The 20,574-nt window shown below is 31.8% G+C and overlaps 2 protein-coding genes across 4 annotated transcripts in view; one reads left to right on the top strand and one right to left on the bottom strand.

The window, feature by feature from the left end:
• The window catches only part of LOC106464446 (DNA-binding protein HEXBP-like), an 18,049-nt gene extending 8,678 nt beyond the window's left edge, over nucleotides 1-9,371 (top strand). Inside the window, exons 4-6 of one of the 3 annotated variants that reach the window (XM_022392169.1) lie at nucleotides 2,494-2,651; nucleotides 6,956-7,116; nucleotides 7,818-9,371. In XM_022392169.1, the coding sequence (XP_022247877.1) occupies nucleotides 2,494-2,651; nucleotides 6,956-7,064 (267 nt within the window). In that variant the 3' untranslated portion in view covers nucleotides 7,065-7,116; nucleotides 7,818-9,371. Of the gene's footprint in view, nucleotides 1-2,493; nucleotides 2,652-6,955; nucleotides 7,117-7,809 lie in introns of all 3 variants that reach the window. The other 2 variants (XM_022392168.1, XM_022392167.1) reach the window with 2 other exon arrangements.
• A 2,445-nt stretch (nucleotides 9,372-11,816) lies between these two features.
• LOC106464447 (telomerase-binding protein EST1A-like) overlaps nucleotides 11,817-20,574 on the bottom strand; it is a 32,655-nt gene continuing 23,897 nt past the window's right edge. Inside the window, exons 15-19 of the mRNA XM_022392166.1 lie at nucleotides 19,851-20,024; nucleotides 17,348-17,501; nucleotides 15,875-16,089; nucleotides 14,957-15,038; nucleotides 11,817-12,873 (exon numbers count right to left, since the gene is read on the bottom strand). Coding sequence (XP_022247874.1) covers nucleotides 12,743-12,873; nucleotides 14,957-15,038; nucleotides 15,875-16,089; nucleotides 17,348-17,501; nucleotides 19,851-20,024 — 756 coding nt within the window. The 3' untranslated portion in view covers nucleotides 11,817-12,742. The remainder of the gene's footprint in view (nucleotides 12,874-14,956; nucleotides 15,039-15,874; nucleotides 16,090-17,347; nucleotides 17,502-19,850; nucleotides 20,025-20,574) is intronic.

Here is a 20,574-nt window from a genome sequence, read left to right on the forward strand (position 1 = left end):
CTTAAATACTTTACCACGTATTTATTTAGTTATCTTTTCTTTCTTCTCTCTCTTCTTCTTTTTTTATATATATATATATAAATAATTTAAGTTCACGCTTATAAAAAGCATTTTTTTCAAATCCAGTTTAAAGTTGGTTATATGAAACTTAGTTCAATAAAAGATACTTATTTGACTACTAATGTTTTGCATCTCTCTGGTAGTTAATGATTAATAAATTCAAGGTTTTGTCAATTATCATTACTCCCAAAAATTAAATTTTACTAACCTAGCAACCATTTTGAGAAAGGTGGACTGCTTAATATTTTTTGTGGTTATTAATTTTTCATTTTATTATGTCGTGTATCGTGTAAATGTTTCTGTCTAACATGTTAATTACATCTGTTGACAGTAATATTTGAAAATATTTAATTTAATTCAAAATATTCTGATGAGAGTTAGATACTTGTGATAAAATTTATTGGACTGCAGATATTTTTTTTCCTGTTCTTGTTCATTTGTCCCTTAGCAATTTGAGATCAGAGGTTTGATTGAATGGGTAACATTTTAAATTTATCTGTAGTCTATACATATCACATTCTTAGTTTGTTGGTCACCTATGCTTCATTAGTTTTTGGTGTGACTTTAAGACATCTTTTGTTTCATGAGTGGAGGAAAAAAATTAATAAAAGAATTGAATAAAAAAAATGACACTTTATGAATGACATAAAGATAATACTAGACTAAACACAAATATTTAATTCAGTTCTAACTCTTTCGCTACTAAGAAATTTCCTGAGGATCCTCATAGTTTAGAAACTACACACTTAAAAAATGCAAGGTTATTAATGTGTAATTGTAATTTATCATTGAATATGAAGCCAGCTGATTGCTTGATTATATGTGGTAATATTTGTTCATCAACATAACCATTACCTGCACATTTCCCTTGATTTACATATTGGGTTTTAATTAATACTTACATTTTTTAATATAAATTAATTAGATACTTGAAGTCCTTACTGTACAGTAAGTACACAGTATAGTTAGAATAATAAATGTTTCATCCTAAATCAAAAGTAATTTAGTGATTTTCACAATCTAACATATGAACTTTGAAGTTGAGTCTCCAACATATATCAGACTGGGAGAATAAAACATTTAAAAAAACATAAATTATCGTGCATACAAATGTTGACTTACAGTTGAAAGAGAGACTTTTGTGTATTATGTGTGGGTATACATATTATTGGCCAGACATTGAAATATAGTTGGACTATTTCTTATTTAAGTTTAAGGACTTTTTTTTAACTGCCATCTGTAATGATACTTGGAGAAATCATACAGGTTTGAGTAAATGAATAAAACAAAAAAAAAGGTTTTGGAACATAAACATTCCTTTATCAGGAGAGACATGTTACTAAGTTATTTGAAAGTTTGCTATGTTAAGTTAGTAATCACAGTATTGAAGTTGTGTTTATATCTTTATCATTATGTTCTGTATCTCTAATAATAACAATATTGACATTTAATGAAAAATGTTTACAAGTAATGTACATCTATTAATAAAGGTCATTCAGTCTTATGGGAAATTCAGCATTGTTCATGGTACAAATTAAGTTTAAAACATTTTACAGAATATTGCGACTTTCATGTCTGCACTGTGTATTTTTAACAATTGTTCATGAATCACTGGTGTGGTAATTACCATTAGTTTAAGATGTTACCGCCAATGACAAGTAATAATATATGTTATATAGCCTGCATTAACTATTAGGTTACATTTTATCTGGTTAATTTGTCATATTAGCAGTTTTTTTTTTGTAGTAAGCATATATTTTTCTTTTTCTGACATTCAGCTAAGTAATGTTTTTAGAATAACAATATTCTCGCTATTTATTTTGCAGTTTAATTATTCATTTATTATTTTGTAACTTGATTAATAATGGCTGTTTGCTGTATTACTTTCCGACTGTAATTAAACTGTAAAATGTCATTGTAATTTATCTCAGGTACTTGGTTAAAACAGTTTTTGTTATTATTTGAATGATTATTAAGAATGTGGTTAAGTATAAGCAGTTAGTAAAGTTTATCAATGTCCTAACCTGGAGTTTAAAGTACATTAATGGTTGAGTAAAAATATTACTTTTACTATTGTGCTAGAAGCCCAATCAAAATAAAACACTAGTTAACTGACCTGTAGGTCAAATAATTTTTTTTGTTGAGAGAATGCAAACTTAACGTTATGAGAGGTACATGTGACTAAATATTTAAAATATACAAATTTATTGTGAGCATAATTCTGTGTATTATTTATTCATATATCAAGAGTAGCTATTACTTAAAATATTTTGAATTCATATCTATGGAGTTTATATTAAAGATTTTGAGAAGCATTTTAATTGTTCATTTTCAGAAATTACGGCAACATTTTTATAATAGCGACTTATTTTTTATTTTTATTTAATAGTCCTTAATATTTAGAATGTTCATAAGTTGATTCGGACATTTCAGTGTTATGTTTGTGGCAAGAATGGTCACATTTCACGAGACTGCCGAGAAGGGGACAGGGATGACCGCAAGTGTTACAACTGCGGAGAGACTGGGCATATAAGTCGGGATTGTCCAGAAGCAGGTGAAGGTGGTGATGCTGATAACACGGTCTGCTACCGGTGAGTACAGACTGCTGCTCTCTTACATATTCCAAAGTCAATCAACATGAGAGAAAACGGAGGTTTCTGTGGTGTCTACATTTGGAAGAAATGCTTGTTAGTGATGTTTGGACATTTTTTAAAATATAGGAGTCTTGGTAAAGCTGCATTATCTTTTATTTAAATGTCTTTGCATGTTGTTTTCTGGTTCTGAGACACAGGTTATAACCTCGTCAGTGTATTTCTTTAGCCAAAATAAATTTTTCTTTCATCCATTTGGAGAGTATTTTGGTTTTTCTTTCCCTGTATATGTAGCTAAGTGGTTTATCCTTTTATTTAGTAGATTAATGTTAAGTATGAAACCTAGTGAGCTGAATAATTAATCTTACTGTCGGCAAGTTCTGATTTTAATCATTACAACGTTGCTACTCATAATATCGAGTCAGCATGAAATAAGAGTTACAATGACATTGAATGTAAATTACATGATGATGACCCGATACTATGGGTCAAAGCACTATAATCATTGTAATTAAAACTTACCTGCCGTAAAAGTTGCTGTTATTGGATTTTTGAATATTATGGTCCATCACTGTTAGAAGCAAGAACAAGTTTGCTTTAGCTATGTGTTATATTTCCAAACTACTTAACATGCAAGAATTTAGCATTTCTAAATGCACACATTTGTTTATAGCTACTGTTATTTATAATCAGTTTACAGTTTTCTGCAATCGTAAAATAATCATTTTTGGATTGCACTGTCTTCCACACCACTTGTGGTTAAACATCTTAAAATGTTTTAATAAAGAACAAAACTATAAGAAGCGATTAAGGTAAATGTAGCCGTGTACAGTAATTCAGAGTGTGTTTATATATACACACACACACATTTTTTATGTAAGCTTGGAGGTGACAAGTTAAAAATGGTAGAAAATTACTGATGCTTCAGTGGTGCATGTTACGTCACAATTATTTGTTGAATGAGCTGAACCTTAAGATGTTTGGATACCTAGTCTGAGCTTTCGTTTTGTAATATGTTCTCCCTGGAAACGTATAACCGAGTGTGTCTAAGTTGTTACAACATGTAAAGAACCTGTAGCTTGACAATCTACTTTTTCACTTGTCAGAAGAGGATGCTGCTGATTTATATCATTTAGTGAGTTGAACAAATAAATGGCAGATGGGTTTTAATTATAATAAATGCAAGATATGCATGTGGGTTATCATAATTTGGATGGGAATAACCTTAACAGTGTTATGAAGGAAAGGGATCTTGGTGTAATAGTCGATCAGTCTCTAAAGCCATCCAAGCAGTGTGCTGTTGTTAGTGGTATGGCAAATAGGATTTTAGGTTGTATCTATAGAAATATTGAATACAAGTCTAAATAGGTCATAATTTCATTGTACAGGTCACTGGTTAGGCCACATTTCGAATAGTGTGTTCAGTGTTGGGCTCCTTACCTAAGGATAGAAATTGAATTGTTGGAAAGGGTTACTAGAATGGTGTCTGGGATGGGTGGGTTTGTCATATGATGAGGAGGCTGAAATCTCTCAAATTGTTTTCTCTTCAAATAAGAAGAGTTAAGGAAGATCTTATTAGGTGTTTAAGATTGTAAAGTGGATTGATAGTGTTGATGCATCATCTTTTTTCATATTTAACAGTGAGAATAGTAGGATTACAAAACAACTTTAAATTTTGGCAAGGTAGGAGTCGTCTTCAGCTAAGACAGTTTTATTTTTCTAACAGGTTGGTTGGCCTTTGGAAGTTGTTGAGGTAATAAATTTAAGTGAGTTTAAGAAAAAGCTTGATAAGTTTATGAATGATAAAGGCTGTTTTTATAATTATTTTAATTTAATTTAGAGGATGGAACAGTCGAGATGGACCAATAGGGTCCCATGTTGTCCCAAAACGTTGTAATGTTAATCTTCTATGATATCAGAATCCCAAGTTTTTTTGTTTTTTTTTAATGAGACATGTAAAATGAATCCAGGTTACAGAGGTTAAAAACTAGGGTTAAAATATATTGGAAAAAATTCTCATTTTTATAATATCCATTTCATCAGTGTAAATGAGCAGAACATTGTTTTAGTAATACTGGGAGTGTGCAGAAACATTTTAAGGCAAAACAAGTCAAAGTGCACATGTCATGACTTTTTAGAGAGTTACATTCAAACTTTGATAAGACAGCTTTAGTATCAGTGTGTAAGAATGAATTTGGCATCAAAATTTTAAAAATTCTTGAATCTCCCCCTAGTGTGAGAATCATGATATTTGTGCTTTAGGTTTTCTTCCTTCTTTTACCATCTCTCCCTGAAGTACAGAATTTAACATAAATTACTCATTATAATATAGGTATTACTAAGCCATGGTCTATTTTTTTCTTATAGCCTTCAGTATTTGTTTACAAAGAGAAAAACTAGTAAATCAGACTCTCTTGCTATGACTGTCTCTCTCTTTCACAAGTAATTCTCTCTGGCATTTTATTCTGTATTATTTATAACCAGTCGAAAAGGCAAAATTTTAATCCGTCAAATGATGTATTATATTACATTATTTTCAGTACAGACTATTGTCTATTTCATCTTCAGTGTTCAGATCTAGAAGATTAAAGAATTATTTTAAGGCTTATAGTACTTACCATTGTTCTTTTGTTTTTTTACTGTCAGTTGTTGATGAGATTTAAGCCTACTTTTTTAATACTAATACTAGAACATAATTTTTTTTATTTATTTAAATAATACACCCAAGAACACAGAATAATAACATGCACAAAGCAAACCTCTTATAAGTATTGTAATTTAACTGGCTTTCTAAAACGTAAATGCCTTATCTACTCAATCTGAACATCGTGAAAGAAACCTTCCAACTGAAGCCAAATTGTATTGAGAACAGCATAGCTTTTTACATCATTTGATATTGTAACATTGTTATTCAGACTTCATTATCAGCATTGTTAGAACTTGTGTCTTAAAAACCTGACATCTCACAAAAAGAAATGGATTTCTTCATGGAAGTTTTACTAATTGTGTAAAAATTCACATTTATTATCAGTCAAATATTGAATGATTATTTTTTAAAACCACAGTATGCTCTATTTTTAGAAGAAAATAATCGTTTACAAAAAAAAATTTGATTTTTACAGTGGGCCACTGGGGGATCTGCATCTTTCAGTGTTAGATAACATGAATAATTTACAGAAGTATTTAATGTTTGTCTTCAAAAATATACTTCAATCAGGATTGGTGAACTGGTTTTCAAGAAAACTCTTTTCCCAGTCATCTGAAAATAATAATTTAATGTGAAGAACTGGGATTATATACTATATTGTTTCATTTTGGTGTTTGCCTAAAATTCCTTTTACATAATGTGTATACATCAAAAATATATTTAATACACAAGACGTGTATTAAGTGCTAAATGGAGCTTTAGACATACAGACCACAACTTCATTATATACAGTGCATTTAAAGACAGTTGTTCAGAAATTAAATATACGTATTAAATTAGCTTGTTTGTTTGAATAACTGATAAGAACATTGTCATCTCGATAACCATATTGGTGATCCTGCTTCTACAAAGCTGCTATTATTGTTTCTAAATGTATTGTTGCAACAAAGAAAAGGTAAAAGAAGTTGTTTTCGTTGACATCAAATTCTTCGCAACTCAATGATAAATAATAAATGAGACATATAATATGGCTGACTAATCATTGGCATTATATGGAGAAGGGGGTACTTCTAAGGCCGAGGTGATTAAAAGTCAGATAAACTACAGAGTTTCCTTCTATAAATGTGCAGTTGAGTGTCAGAATTTATCATCTGAGATTGGCCTACATATCCCAGTGAGGAATGCTATATATGTAGCACTATTTGTCGGAAACGTTTAATGTCGAGGTGAAACCGTCATTTCCAGGCTTTTACCTCGTATGACCTGAGAGGTTAAATGAGCCAAATGCAAGCTACCTAATGCCATATTTATTAATTACTTCATTTCGATGAAATATTTTAACTGTATAAGGATATTAGAGATAATGTAATATTTGCTACTATTTTAAGACCATTATGAAAGATATTTTTGGCCTTAACAAAAAATGTGCAATTTTTCTCGTACGTACAATGTTTCATCAGTTTTATTCCATAGTTAATGTTATTTTGACAACTACATTTTATCCATTAATATCCTTGGATTTTTTCCCTATAAATTTGAAAGCATGGGAACTCTGTTTACTGTACTTGAAACTTTTGAGAAAAAAAAAATAGTTTGAATACAGTATGCAGTTGTATACTGGGAAATATTTTAATTTATTTTTATTTTTCTGAACCAGTTGCAATGAAAAGGGACACATCGCTCGTAACTGTCGATCCACTCAAACTGGCAGCAAGTGCTACCACTGTAACGAGTTTGGCCATATTGCCAGAGATTGTGAACTCTAGGCATAACCTCTTCTACTTACCCACGTCACAGCCTCTTGGTCGTTTAGCACAGGTGAGACTCAGCCTCTAACACACTAGTTGCGGGCCAGCCAAGACAAGTTGGTCTTGTGCTGTGAACGTCTTGAATTTTGATGTTGGTGAGATGTTTATCTGCATTGGTATTATTCTTCTAGCTAGGTGTTACTACTAGGCCTCCCAGTAAAACATTAGAAAACTGTAAAAAATGCTTATTTTCATTCTGATCCTTTCTTTTTCTTATGTTTGTTCCAAATGAGTGTTAAAACCTATATGTTTAACCAAAATAATTGCTACAAAATTCTCAGTACTTTAGTCCTGAAATTTCTATAATTGTCACCATGTTAAAATCTGTCATCGCGCACTAAGTACTGCATTTTTTCATGGACGTTTTACACATAGGTAGAGAAATTCATATTTATTATGAGTTACATATAAGTTATGTATATTTTGCAAAAAAAAACACAATTTTCTCTATATAGGTTTAGAAGAAGAAAAAAAAAACTTTTCAAAAAATTATTTGCGATGGCTCACTGGGAGGCCTGTACTACGAATTCTCAGCAGAGGGCAGCAGTCAAATCTATAAAACATATTGGAAAGTGTCAAATTGAAAACGATTTTCAAAATTTATTTTTTACATGTAGAACAGATCAAATTTTATTAGCTAGAGTTGAAAACGTTTTTGACTTTTTAAATGAAAAAAATATATATTATTGTGCATTTTTTCAAGAAGTATAGTTGTTGGTGATGTCTTCAGCATTTGTTGGAAACCTGTTATCAGAGTGGACTGAGCTGCCCTGTGACTTTGTCACAGTCAAACTAGTTGGAGTTTAGATGTGGTGAAGGTTGTCGCCGTGGGAGAATGGAAGTTTAACTTTTTTTTTTTTTTTCCCCTCCTACACTTGTGTGGTGTTAATTTTTGTAATTAACTCGGAAACGGCTACCCACTCATAGCATGTAGCCCATAATTTCGTGTTTATTTTTTATTTAATCTTAAACAGTATTTTCTGATGGTCTGCTGTTCTTTTCTGTAATAGGTAGTAGACCTTATCTTTGTTGAGTTATTAGGTGCATATCTAATATTGGAGAGTTACATTCTCTTATTGGGGAACAGATGGTTCAGAAGGGACTTTCCAAGAGATCACATTGTGTCAAGTGAAAGAATTGAGGGTGTCTTGATATTTTTGGTGAATGGTTGACAGATAATCAGTTGGCCTTGACTTGTTCAGTGGCCTTTGTGATTTTCTTTTATGCCTTAATTTTGGACCAGATATAAAAGAATGTAACATGAACTATGTCTTATTTTACCTTATATCATTTTAATGATTAAAATTGTTTAACAAATATGATGAAAAAGGCAAAATTCCAGTTATCTTTTTTTTGTGTCACTGAGTAAAGAATACTTATTTCAAGTTAATACCAGTACTATAACTTAAAAGTAAATAAAGTATAACACAATGCTTAAAAAACTTAACATTATTTATGATTGAATGTCCATAATATTTTGTGTTATATCCGGTTGCTCTTTATTTACTCAGATAGTAAGCCATAATAACTAAGTGAAAAAAACATGGTGGTGACTTTTTTTTTCCCCGTCTAGAATGAACTTCATTTGATGTATAAGGTTATCAAGTAGTTTTTGAAGTGTACGCTGAACATGATTTAGTTATTTTTGAAAATTCAAAGATAAAAGTTGGTTGACGTTTAGAAAGTTAGGTGTTGTTTCTTTTGGTTACTGTCTTATTACAATCTTAAAAAAATCATTTTATGTTTATTTTTCACCAAAGCTTAATAAACATGTAGGATTAGTGCCAGCTGGAGTAGTTTTGTTTTTTCCTCTAATTAAACAATTATTAAAAATGTCTGGTTGGAGCCAAGTGAAGTACAGTTGTTTTATGATTGCCATCTGGTGTATTTTTATTGGACTAAAAATAAGCTTTTTTGTTGATAAATTATTTAAAAATTTTTTTTAAAGATTCATTTCATCTTTCAACTTAAATGTCTTAGTGACTTAATGAAAAATGTTAGATAATAAACCCCAAAAATGTCATAGGTCTCGAGTCAAACTTTCTAGACTTTTTATTTTATTAACAGTCTAGTTAAAACGTTATGGAAGTTGGTATTGGTAGTGAAATAGAAACTTTTCAGTGATTGAGGAATGATGAATATGAAAAGTTAATCCCAAGTTCTCTATTCTCATGTGATCAGTACATGTGAAATTTTACTGTCACTAGTTTCTTTTCTGTCTTATTAGATTGTGATTTTTAAAATAAAGACAACATTGGATGCTTTTTGCTGTCTTTCTTTATTTGAATAACCTTATGATGTATATTTAAATAGCCTCGATTTGGTGGTGGCCATATAGGGTGCACAGTGGCCCACCAAGCTCTAATCCAATTAACTCTATAAGTTCTGCTAACAAACTAAGTATGGCCTCCTATATAAATTTGGTCAAGCTGATGTAATGTTAGTAAAATCCGAGGGTTCTCGGTTCACGTCCCATTCCTGCATTTTGGAGTCGTGGGTGTATGATAGGAATGAGGGTCAAGGCCCACTATTCGATCATGCATGATTTGACAGTAAATGATATTAATTAGTTGCAAATCTCTAGTCAATCGGCTCAAGATTAAGGACAACTTTGTGTAGCTCAGTGCGTAATTTTGGAGAAAAAAAAGTCTGATTCGTAGAATAAAAACATCACTCGCATTCCTGTAAAATTTCCAAATAACTAGTGGTCAAGTCAATTAAGAAACAGTCTACATGTATATTTATACGCATTTGCACTCAGGTGGCAAGGCAACATCTACTAGTAATTAATGAAACAACTTAAATGTTCTGTATTTAAATAATCTATGTATACACACGCACACATAATTGAAATCTAATATACAAAATTTTAGCGATATCTTTTAGAAAGTTTTGCTTTCTATCAATTCCTGGTGGAGACTCCATCAAGTTCAGTCGCATACCTTTTGAAACAAAATAAATTTCAATAATACATGGTAAAAATACTTTTTTCAGTATAGCTCGATTGCTTTGAGAAAATTGACGTTTTCATCCCCGTGAAGTGTAATAGAGAGAATTGGTAGGAATTAGCCAAAATATGGATAGTTATCTAATTATACCTTCTTTATTGTTCAAAGGCAATGTATTTAAGGTACTCGTGTTGTTATCTAGAATTTTCGAGATATTACAGGATAATGAGGCATAGCTCTCAGAAATAATGTAGAATGCTTGCCAAATTAAAACAACTATTGGTAAAGTTATTTTAATTTGGCAGGCTTTTTATAGTTTATAATTTTTTTATTCTATCTCGGAAGTCTTCTTTTGTTTAAGAAACTGATTAATTTATTCCATGCGCGATACAAGAGCCAACCATTCACAATTTGGAACGTTGGTTCTCGAATCACGACTGACACACACACACACAAAAAAGAGAGAACAAAATTAGAATATATTAGGACCATAGTCAAAATTTTATAATTTTTATTGTCAACAAAATAACCTTGGGAAGAAACATTTTTTTCCAGATGTCACGTGTAACAAAAAATACCAGGCCAAATAAACTGTATTACGTGCACTTTCCCCTGGTTTTGTTTAAATATTTTCACGGTAAGTCAAGTTGTGATTTGTTAGAAATAATTCAGTTTGAGCTAAATACACCAGCAAATCATCTTGGTAAACACGTACGAACGAGCCAGTTATTGCTAGCATTACTTGTGTAGTAAGGTTTTTTTTTTTGGTTTTTTTAAGATGAACTACACTAAATACACATTTTAGCCGCAGCTCACAGAATGGCTCCGAGTTGTTTTCGAATACAAACTTTTAGCTCATAGCGCCATCTCTTGGCAGGATTGGGATCTAATTATAGCTGCATCTTGTTATGAGCTTAAAACTCATTACTGCATTGGCCTTCAAGCATTTCTCTCATTTCATTTTCTGCAAGTTCGTAATAATAATAAAAATAATTATGAGTTAATAATGGTTTAAAGTTTATTTTTAGAATAACATTCCTGATCAAAGGGAATAGTTTTACAATATTAGGCACATAGCAATAGTCAATTCTGACTCTCTTTTTCCCTTTTTTTTATATAATGCATAATTATAGTTCTGAGGTTAGCTTTTCATTTTTACAATTAAAGTTTAAAATTTCACTTACGTTAACACTTATGTTACGTATGGTGCTTTACAGTCATCATTTTATTTTGTAAAGACTACACAGAATTTTTACCAAACAAAAAATTGCTAGAACTACATTTCAAGTGCATGGATAATTTTTTTTCTTTTTTGTACTACGTTAAGAGCTACTAGGAGAACAAGACTACAGTGTCATTCTTTTTAAACTCATCTCCATGCACTCAACTTAAAAACGGTAACATATATCTTTGAGATAATGTACATACCTACTTGTTACACAGAGCACAAGATACGATCTGGTGAAGATGGACTCCACAATAATGAGTTCAGTGTAAATTATACATAAAGGCATAAATGGAATTTTAAATACGCACTAAGTATCTGAAAAATTACAACAAACATTAACAAGTTATTTTGTTAGCTTGTTGTCAGTTTCATCTTGGCAATACTACCTTCTTACTCATTTAACAAACACCAATACGATAACCGTACATGGCTTCTTAACGGTCTCAATCATAAGCACGGTGTTAAATCAAGTAAAGTAACACTGTATGTCTGTATACAAGGGCAATGCGTCTAAAGGAAAACAAATATGTGTGGTTGAAGGTCACTGAACAATTTATTTATTCACATACTTAAGTACTCAATATTCATAGATTACCACAATCTGCAAATATCGCGTTTAACAACACAAAAACAAAACATATGTTAAATTCTTATGCCCTCGGTTGTAGTGTTGTACATATTTTCAGCCGGATCAGTTCGTAAGCTAAGAAACACTCGAAAAATCAAAAACACAAGTTTAAACTAATTAAGTAAAGACAACATTATGACCAAGTTCTGATAGTGGTCATTAATCAAGCTCCATCATTACAATACCTGTCCTTTGTGAACATACTGATATCCAGGCATATTCGAGTATACAGAGTTTTAACTGATGAGCTGGGAAGTGGTAATTCAAGTTTGAACTTCAGTGTCACAGAAATAGGCACACAATTACTCGGCTCCATGAAATAATCTGTATTATTTATTCAGATGGCTGGTTTGGTAAAGTCTAATCGTGTCTGTTCAAGAGTGTTGCCTTACACGACCGTGACTCACCTTGTTCTGTTATAAAAAGTTGGTATATTTGAGGACAATTGTCAGTAAGTTAGTTCACCATCACCGTTGGAATCCCACAAAAGTAAAAAAAAAAAAAAAGTATTAAAATCATTAAAGTTTATGAATGAAGAGTTTTTCTTCAAAGTCTAAGTGTCTAGAACATGATAAGCACAAAACTTTAAAACCACATGAAACCCTTCCGTTATAGGATCATATTGCAGTAACTGCTGATTGGCGGCTATGCTACACAGATAAGATGGATCACCCACAACATGACACCTCTAGACAATATCGGTGCTTGGAGTGATGGGAACATCGAAGAGACCAAGTACAGCCAGCTGCTTCACCTACACTGGCTGAAGAACCGCTGGCCCAGTGTGAACAGATAGAAAGTGGGGCTTTGTCGGCACTTTATTTTATTTTTTTCATCTGATGTTTGCCCAGGAAAGGAAAGCTGGTAGATCCTGGACTGGAACATTGTGGGTTAACGCTTTTACTCGCAAGTTTCTATCTTCAGTAAGTAACACAATTTCTCTGTAAAGTCGGAGTGGTGCATCTAGAAGAACAGAATGTTTTGAGAAATGTATGGTACCACCACAAGTTTTTATTTTATGATAGCTTCAAATCAGTAAAAACATTAAGAATTGAAAACTTACAATGTTATACTGAAACCACACACAATCTCTGTCATTTATGTATTACAGATATATATAATTTTAAACAAAAATTCCAGGGTATTTAAGGTAGTGTAGAGACACAGTAAAGTTTTGACACTAATGGACTGCTCCTATCTGTTTCTAGAGTAGGACAACAAATAGATGGGATGAAGGCCTCAATAAAGAAACCAAAACAGTGTCCAACTTTAGAAGCAGTCCATTAAAGCCAAAACTATATCAAGAATTCTAATGCAAACTTTTATGATGTTGAAAAATGGTTTTTAATGTAACTGATTTTCAAAAAGTGTCAAACATCTCATTACCACCAAATTTTCAAATGTAAGTAGTTATCACTAGTCTATTTTTCTAAACTTATGATTAACAGTCAATACAGAAGTTTATAAGAACAACATTCCAAGTCCTCTGGAACTATTTTCTTCATCCCTACTTGTGCCAAGTCTGTATATCCATGATTAAACACCACATTTCCACTGTAACAAGCTTCTGTGAATGATGGTGAGGTTCCAAGTCCTCTGGAACTATTTTCTTCATCCCTACTTGTGCCAAGTCTGTACAGCCATGATTAAACACCACATTTCCACTGCAACAAGCTTCTGTGAATGATGGTGAGGTTCCAAGTCCTCTGGAACTATTTTCTTCATCCCTACTTGTGCCAAGTCTGTACAGCCATGATTAAACACCACATTTCCACTGCAACAAGCTTCTGTGAATGATGATAAGCTCAACCTGAGGTCAACATCTTGACAGACTTTCACTCTTCCATAACAATGTTAAAATGAAAGAAGTCAATGGATGAAAATGGTCTGAATGAAATGCTACACGTAACATTTTGGGTTTTTTTTTGTAGTTGTTGTTTTTTAATACAATAACTCTTATTTAAGTAGTTTTCATTATACAAATCAAAAGATTGAATTTTCTCCATGAGAAACATTTAATGTACAAGTACTATTCAAACAGTTTGTTAGCAATAAAATAGCCGAAACTGCTTGAACATTCGAATGTTCAAAATTATCTTAAAATTCTTATTCAGTAAACAAACCTTATAACACAGCCTTACTTAACCATGTTACAGCCATATGTTTGAGGTACCTTGGATGTACAGTGCAGACAATTGTTTCTCAAGATAGTGACTAAATTTCACCCATGCTTTATGAAATTTAAACTTTCCACTGTACGAGAAACCTATGGCAACCAATAAAGCATGATAAAAAACACTTTTCATGCTCTGTACCCTACTGAAAAGTCTTTAACACACCCTGATCATCTAATGTTGCTATAAATTTCAAGTTATTTTTCATACAATGTTCTTTCTCAACAATACGTGTGGAAGAAGCTTGAGTACTCTTGGTTCACACACCTTCATAAAAGCAATAAGATCTCTGTGCACAGTTGATTTGAATACTAGTGATCTATCACTTTCTGGGTGGGTAAAACAAGGGGTTCCTGGACGATCAGTCTGCTTGTTCTAGTGATGGTTCTGCGTGTGGTTGGATGCTGTTTTGGTGATCTTACATCCTCATAAGTAAGTGCTTATTTTACCTTTCCAATGTTATAGATAGTCAGACTTGAAATTGGAGGACCACGGGCTCTTTGAATATTTCTATTTCACTATATGGCTGTGATGTAGCTTCCAGCTATAAGCCTACTCTTAATGGACTGTACTGTCAAATGGTCAGAACATCCCCGTGAACAAAATACATCTCACAACTTCAGCAACATTAACACATACAGACCATGCTTATATACGCAAGTCTTTAAAAATTGGTCGACACACGATGATTCATAAACGTCTTCGAAACAAACCTTTCAACATGATGCTTTGAATTAACACTCATTACATTCCCACGAAATTATCTCTTCAATTAATGCTTTTTCAAGAACTTTTTCATTCAGATAACCCCAACTTCTAACATTACTACTCCCTCTTTAGACTCAACAATTCTAATCAGCATTTGTACTTACCCGAGTCTTTTGGCATATAATTTTCTGCTCTATCTTGGCAATAGTGAAGACAACAGGAGAGAATAAGGTCATCATTAGTACACTGAAATAAAAGTAAAAATATTAATGGATGGGCATCTAAACCCTGCAACGTAACAATATCCATAATAATCATTTGTATTAAAATTAAACTGCACGAGAATGGGTTATACTTTAATTTTAAAATGAATCGGATGGTTTAATAAACAGTCATAATTCATGCAAGTCTAGTTAAAGATGTTATTTTAGAAAAATAATGCAAATAACATCTTAAGCACAAAACATTTTTTTTCATATAAATCTATTGTAATGTGTTGCATCTGAAGAATTTCCCATCTGTTAGAAAACCCTACGTCCTAAAACGAAATTCCCTACTCATTTACTGACTGATACAACATGAACATAAGTTCTTAAATGAGACGAACTGGAAATCAGTTTATACATCTATAAAGCAACTAAACAAAATACTTTTTCCCAATGTCTCAGAAGAATGCATACTTCACATGTTAAAAATAGCTCTAGAATTTGAAGTGGTATAACATTCATAACTTGTAAAAGTATTAAACAAATGCTTCTAAAAAGTGAGGACTAATATGCTCATTTAATTTTCTCATGACGGCAATGCCCCTTAAACTAATTACTCTGGATGTTTAAGGACCTCGGGGTTCCGAGTAAGTTGAGTACACTTGTGATATCTTATTCCGTATATTCCTGCCCTTGTACGAAGCCTTAAAAACTTCTTGTTTCACTGATCAACCTATGATCTATCTCATAAACTGACAACTTAGTTTCTAACGCAATAGAAACTCGCATTACTGTATTATTACCAAAGAACAGATTATGTGGCTCTAAAGAAGTTAACACTGAACAAAATTGATTCTATCTGTAACAGAGACTTACTTTGTTGTTGCTTGTGTCTTCACTGCGGAAACTAATAGTGTCAAGAACCGATCCTTTTGACGTCACAGCTCGTAAGTGTTGATCACGTGCAGCAAAGCTGGACTCCAGGAACATGATAGCATCATAAGCCATCCTACCAACCATTCGGGTATTTTCTTCTGTCTGGTTAGGAGATTCCCTTAACCCTCGACTCAATCCATCCAGTTCGTTAATTACTAGAAAACAAAAAGATATTTATGGAAAGATCGAGAGGATGAGATAACATTACTGTTATTATTCCATATACAATTATTATAATAATTCAAAGTAAGTAATTCATGAACTACATTTGGAACGATACAGTGTTCACTGTTCAAATATTTAGCCTAACTATATAATTATTATGTTTTCATACATTGGCTGTTATTTCTAATGGTACAAAAATAAATTTGGATTATAGCTTGAATTGCAGCAATATCACAATTTTGGTACGTAGCATTTCTTGTAAGTGGGTAATAATTTCATATTATAAGAATTAAGAGAAGACCCCGAAATTCATAATAAAATTCACTGCCTTTACCATCACCAATTAATAATTTGCAGGGTCATACAGTTGACCAAGCATAAATATGTCTTTGCGAATTAGTTTTTTCACATGTTTCAATCTATAAGGATATATCAAGAATAACATTTGAACATAACTTAAGACCCAGCGCTGTGAAAAACTCAGCCCTGATATGGCTACGCCTCTTTTTAAATTATTATTACTGATTTAACATCTGACTACTTTTATACTTTCTATTGTAGGTACAGTGTATGAGGGTGATGGATCACAAAGATGACAAACATGGCCTGTTCCTTTCTTTCGTTTTTCACGTTCATCACAAACTCTGCCAGTTACTACTGTTTCCAGGCTTCCCGGTATCTGATTGAAAACTTATGTAGCTAAACTATTTACTAATAATTACTATGTTGTGTTGAAATCAGCTCAACTAATGTAGCTAAGCTGCTTACTAATAATTACTATGTTGTGTTGAAATCAGCTCAACTAATGTAGCTAAACTCTTTACTAATAATTACTTTATGCGCTTTTTCAATTATAAGTTTCATACTTTGTTTTCAGTCAAATGTTTAGTAAAATATCCTACTTTTTCATGGCTGCGGGTCTTAAAAATATACAGAAGTCAAAATGCTAATCAATCAATATTTAATTAAAGGAGATGACCAAATATACATAAAAAATATTGTTTTTGTTAAATACGAGAAATAGGATTCCATACATATATCGTAACAAGATTATAATTAATTTTTTATACAACACGTTCATAAGACATTTATTTAAATATAATTCTGAGAAAAAAAAAAAATCATTATTTCTCTCTCCAGACATGTATACAAGATGAAATGAAATTATCAACCAACTAATTTACAAATGAATTATACTTGAACTTAATAAAAACAATAACCCTTATTATACCCATCCCACGTACTTACCCACAAGAGGGACAACCAAAATAAACTGTGACATTTTTGCCACCTTGCGAATATGTTCCAGGTGGTTGATGAAACAATTGGTGTCTGGGATAAGATAACGAGGACGGATTTCCACCACCGTAGGACGTTTCTGTTGGGTTTCTTGCAGCACAGCCTGGAAGAAAATACTGATGCTTACGAATCATCATTTAGAAGTTAGCAATGTTAATACCAAATTTTATGCCCATTATAAAATAGAAGAAGTGTTATCTTTTACTGCACTATCTATCATCCGTCACTACATTAGATATCGTTAATCCAGTGGTGTTGTGTCCATAACTCCACCCCATGCTTTCTATAAACTGTTTTAATAATCGCAAATCAACGTATAGACGTTTAATTAAATATGTTCAAAATATTTGTCTGTATTTGAAACCAATAAGTTAGTCAAAGTAACAACAGAAATTTAATAATACGAAAAGTAAAAGGCACCCCGCTTATTGTTGTTTGTATGATTTTTATTATTATTAACCCACCATTGATAACAAATGTACTTTGTTTTCTGACTGCTGCTTTACTCAGAGAACTTTGTACAGATTTTCCAAATTTATAAAAAAAAAATAGCACTTTGTAATTTCTTTTCAACTAAAATTTAAAATCTTTCAGAAAAAAAAATATTTACCTTAAATTGGCAAACTTTTCCTCATTAGTATTGCAAAGTTATTTTTGAATTTAAAACAAACAAGTTGAGATCATTATTAGTGACAATAAATCATCCAGAAACAAACACTTATGTTCTGCTTTTGATTTTCGTTTTTTTTAAATGATATTTATGTTTTTAAAGCTAATTTTTCATTGGCTCTAACCTATGATTTTGTTTTGACAGATATGATTTACTATTTTTAATTTAAGGTACGATTAAGGGTTTGTTAGCTTTTCTTACATCAAACTGAAGTTTTTGTAACTTTGTGAAATGTCATGAAAAGCGTAAGGTATCTCTGATTGTTGGAGGAGCTCTTACTTTCAATCCAATAAACTAGTAAATATATTACTTAGCAAGATGCAGTGAAGTATAAGAAAGGACAAGATACGTTAGTCAAACTGAGATTCTGTCACAAGCCCAAAGGACAGGTATAAATGATTTGAAATAAACCTTTCAACATGATGCTTTGAAATAAGTCATTACATCCCTACGAAATTATCTTTTCAATTAATGCTCTTCAAGAACTTTTTAATTGAGACTGACCTCGTAACCATTTTGTGCTTGTTAATGTTTTCATGCTATAACTTTTAAATTAGTAAGCATATATTAACGATTATCAGTAAACATTAACAATCCTGAAATGGATATCTATTAATTAACTTTCACTCAACTATTAATATATGCACATCAGCATTACTAAAAGTTACTAACACATATACTATTTTTTTTGTACTTATAATTAATCATCTTTTGTTATCAAACAGAAATAATTGGTAAACCGCTTATCCTTCTACCTCTTTCACTCATACACGCTTTGAAAACTTCTTTATAAGACTCATAATCAGGAAGTAACCTATAACTAAATGCGACTAAATATGTTCATCAGATGTAACAGCAGTAACTGAGAATCATGTAACATACATAACAAAGACATGTCCTTGAAGTTACAGGTAACCTTTTAGTTACCATGAAATGTACTGGAGCAAACAGTCTGGCAGAATTTGGTTACGCAGCAAATTCATTTCAAAAATAATAAACATTTTCTTAGTTAGACTTCGTATATGTAAAAAAACCGAGTAAGGCTTAAAGATTCTTAAAAGTTTGCTTTGGTTAAGTACGATTTGACAGAAGTTCTTTGCCGCACCAGCTCTTAAGGTACAGAAAGCTTTACTGTTGTACCTGTACATCTTCTCCGACCTCATATCAGACTTCGATACTGAAGATATCTACTTGACGAGTATAATTTATTTGGGACATTTATTAGCAGAAAGCATTATCTAGTTTTTCATAATTTAAAACTTAGCCTTCAAACAACACATAAATAATGATAATAAAACAAATATCAGATTTATTATAAACTGTGTTATTTTCATTTTAGAAGTCTAAACAAATACAAATACTGATTAAATAAAAGAATGTATTTCAGCCTCACAATGACTCCAGGTAATTCTTTAAAACAGGAGGTAAAAATAAAGAAATTTAAAGTAACAACTGGCAATTCAGAGCAAAGATGAGATGTATTTGGACAAATTCCGAAACTAAGTATCATAGATCTAAAAAAGTTAAAAATATAGGAACAAACAGAAGCATACAAAATGTACAAAACATAAAATTTTATAACAAAGACAGCTTTATTAACAATTATTCAATCCAACTGCAACTTGCATAAACGAAAATCACCTGAACCTTGAGAAATCTGATATTCATCAATTTGAATCCAAAGTTTTAACATGCATGTTCAAGTATTTGATATGAAAAATAATCATTCTGACAGATACCACGAATGATAATAGTAAAAATACAATCTTCGAATGACCTTACTTGGACTTGAGCATGATGTCTATCTTGTCTTGCTTTCTTCTTTTTAAGCTCCTCCTTCCGAGACCACAGCTGTTGGATCTCCGTTTCCTGCTGACTGTTTGGAATGCTGCTACCTCCTTCAGTACCTGCAGCCCACTCATCAAAGCCACCTTCTATTACAACGTCATCATCCGACTGGAATTACATACAAAAACAAGATTTCATGCAGTATTTACTATCTCATATAAATTTGGTGGGTTCCTCCCATAAAAACCTTGTACTTATCTTAGACAGTAGGTTAGAATTGTGGCACAAAACTGACCACTTAGTAAATATCAAAATAAAAAAATGTCCACATTATGCATCATGTTTTAAAACCCGAAGTAAGAAATGAAATCAATTCTATTTCATAATTTAAATTACATTGGCTATCAGATCATGTGAGAGTAAAAACCAATACACCACAGAAACACACTGGCTATCTGATCATGTAAAAGTCAATACACCACAGAAATACACTGGTTATCTGATTATGTAAAAGCCAATACACCACAGAAACACACTGGCTATCTGATTATGTAAAAGCCAATACACCACAGAAACACACTGGCTATCAGATCATGTGAGAGTAAAACCAATACACCACAGAAACACACTGGCTATCAGATCATGTGAGAGGTAAAAGCCAATACACCACAGAAACACACTGGCTATCTGATCATGTGAGAGTAAAAACCAATACACC

The sequence above is a fragment of the Limulus polyphemus genome, unplaced genomic scaffold (assembly GCF_000517525.1).
Source record: "Limulus polyphemus unplaced genomic scaffold, Limulus_polyphemus-2.1.2 Scaffold1655, whole genome shotgun sequence".
Classification (NCBI taxonomy): domain Eukaryota; kingdom Metazoa; phylum Arthropoda; class Merostomata; order Xiphosura; family Limulidae; genus Limulus; species Limulus polyphemus.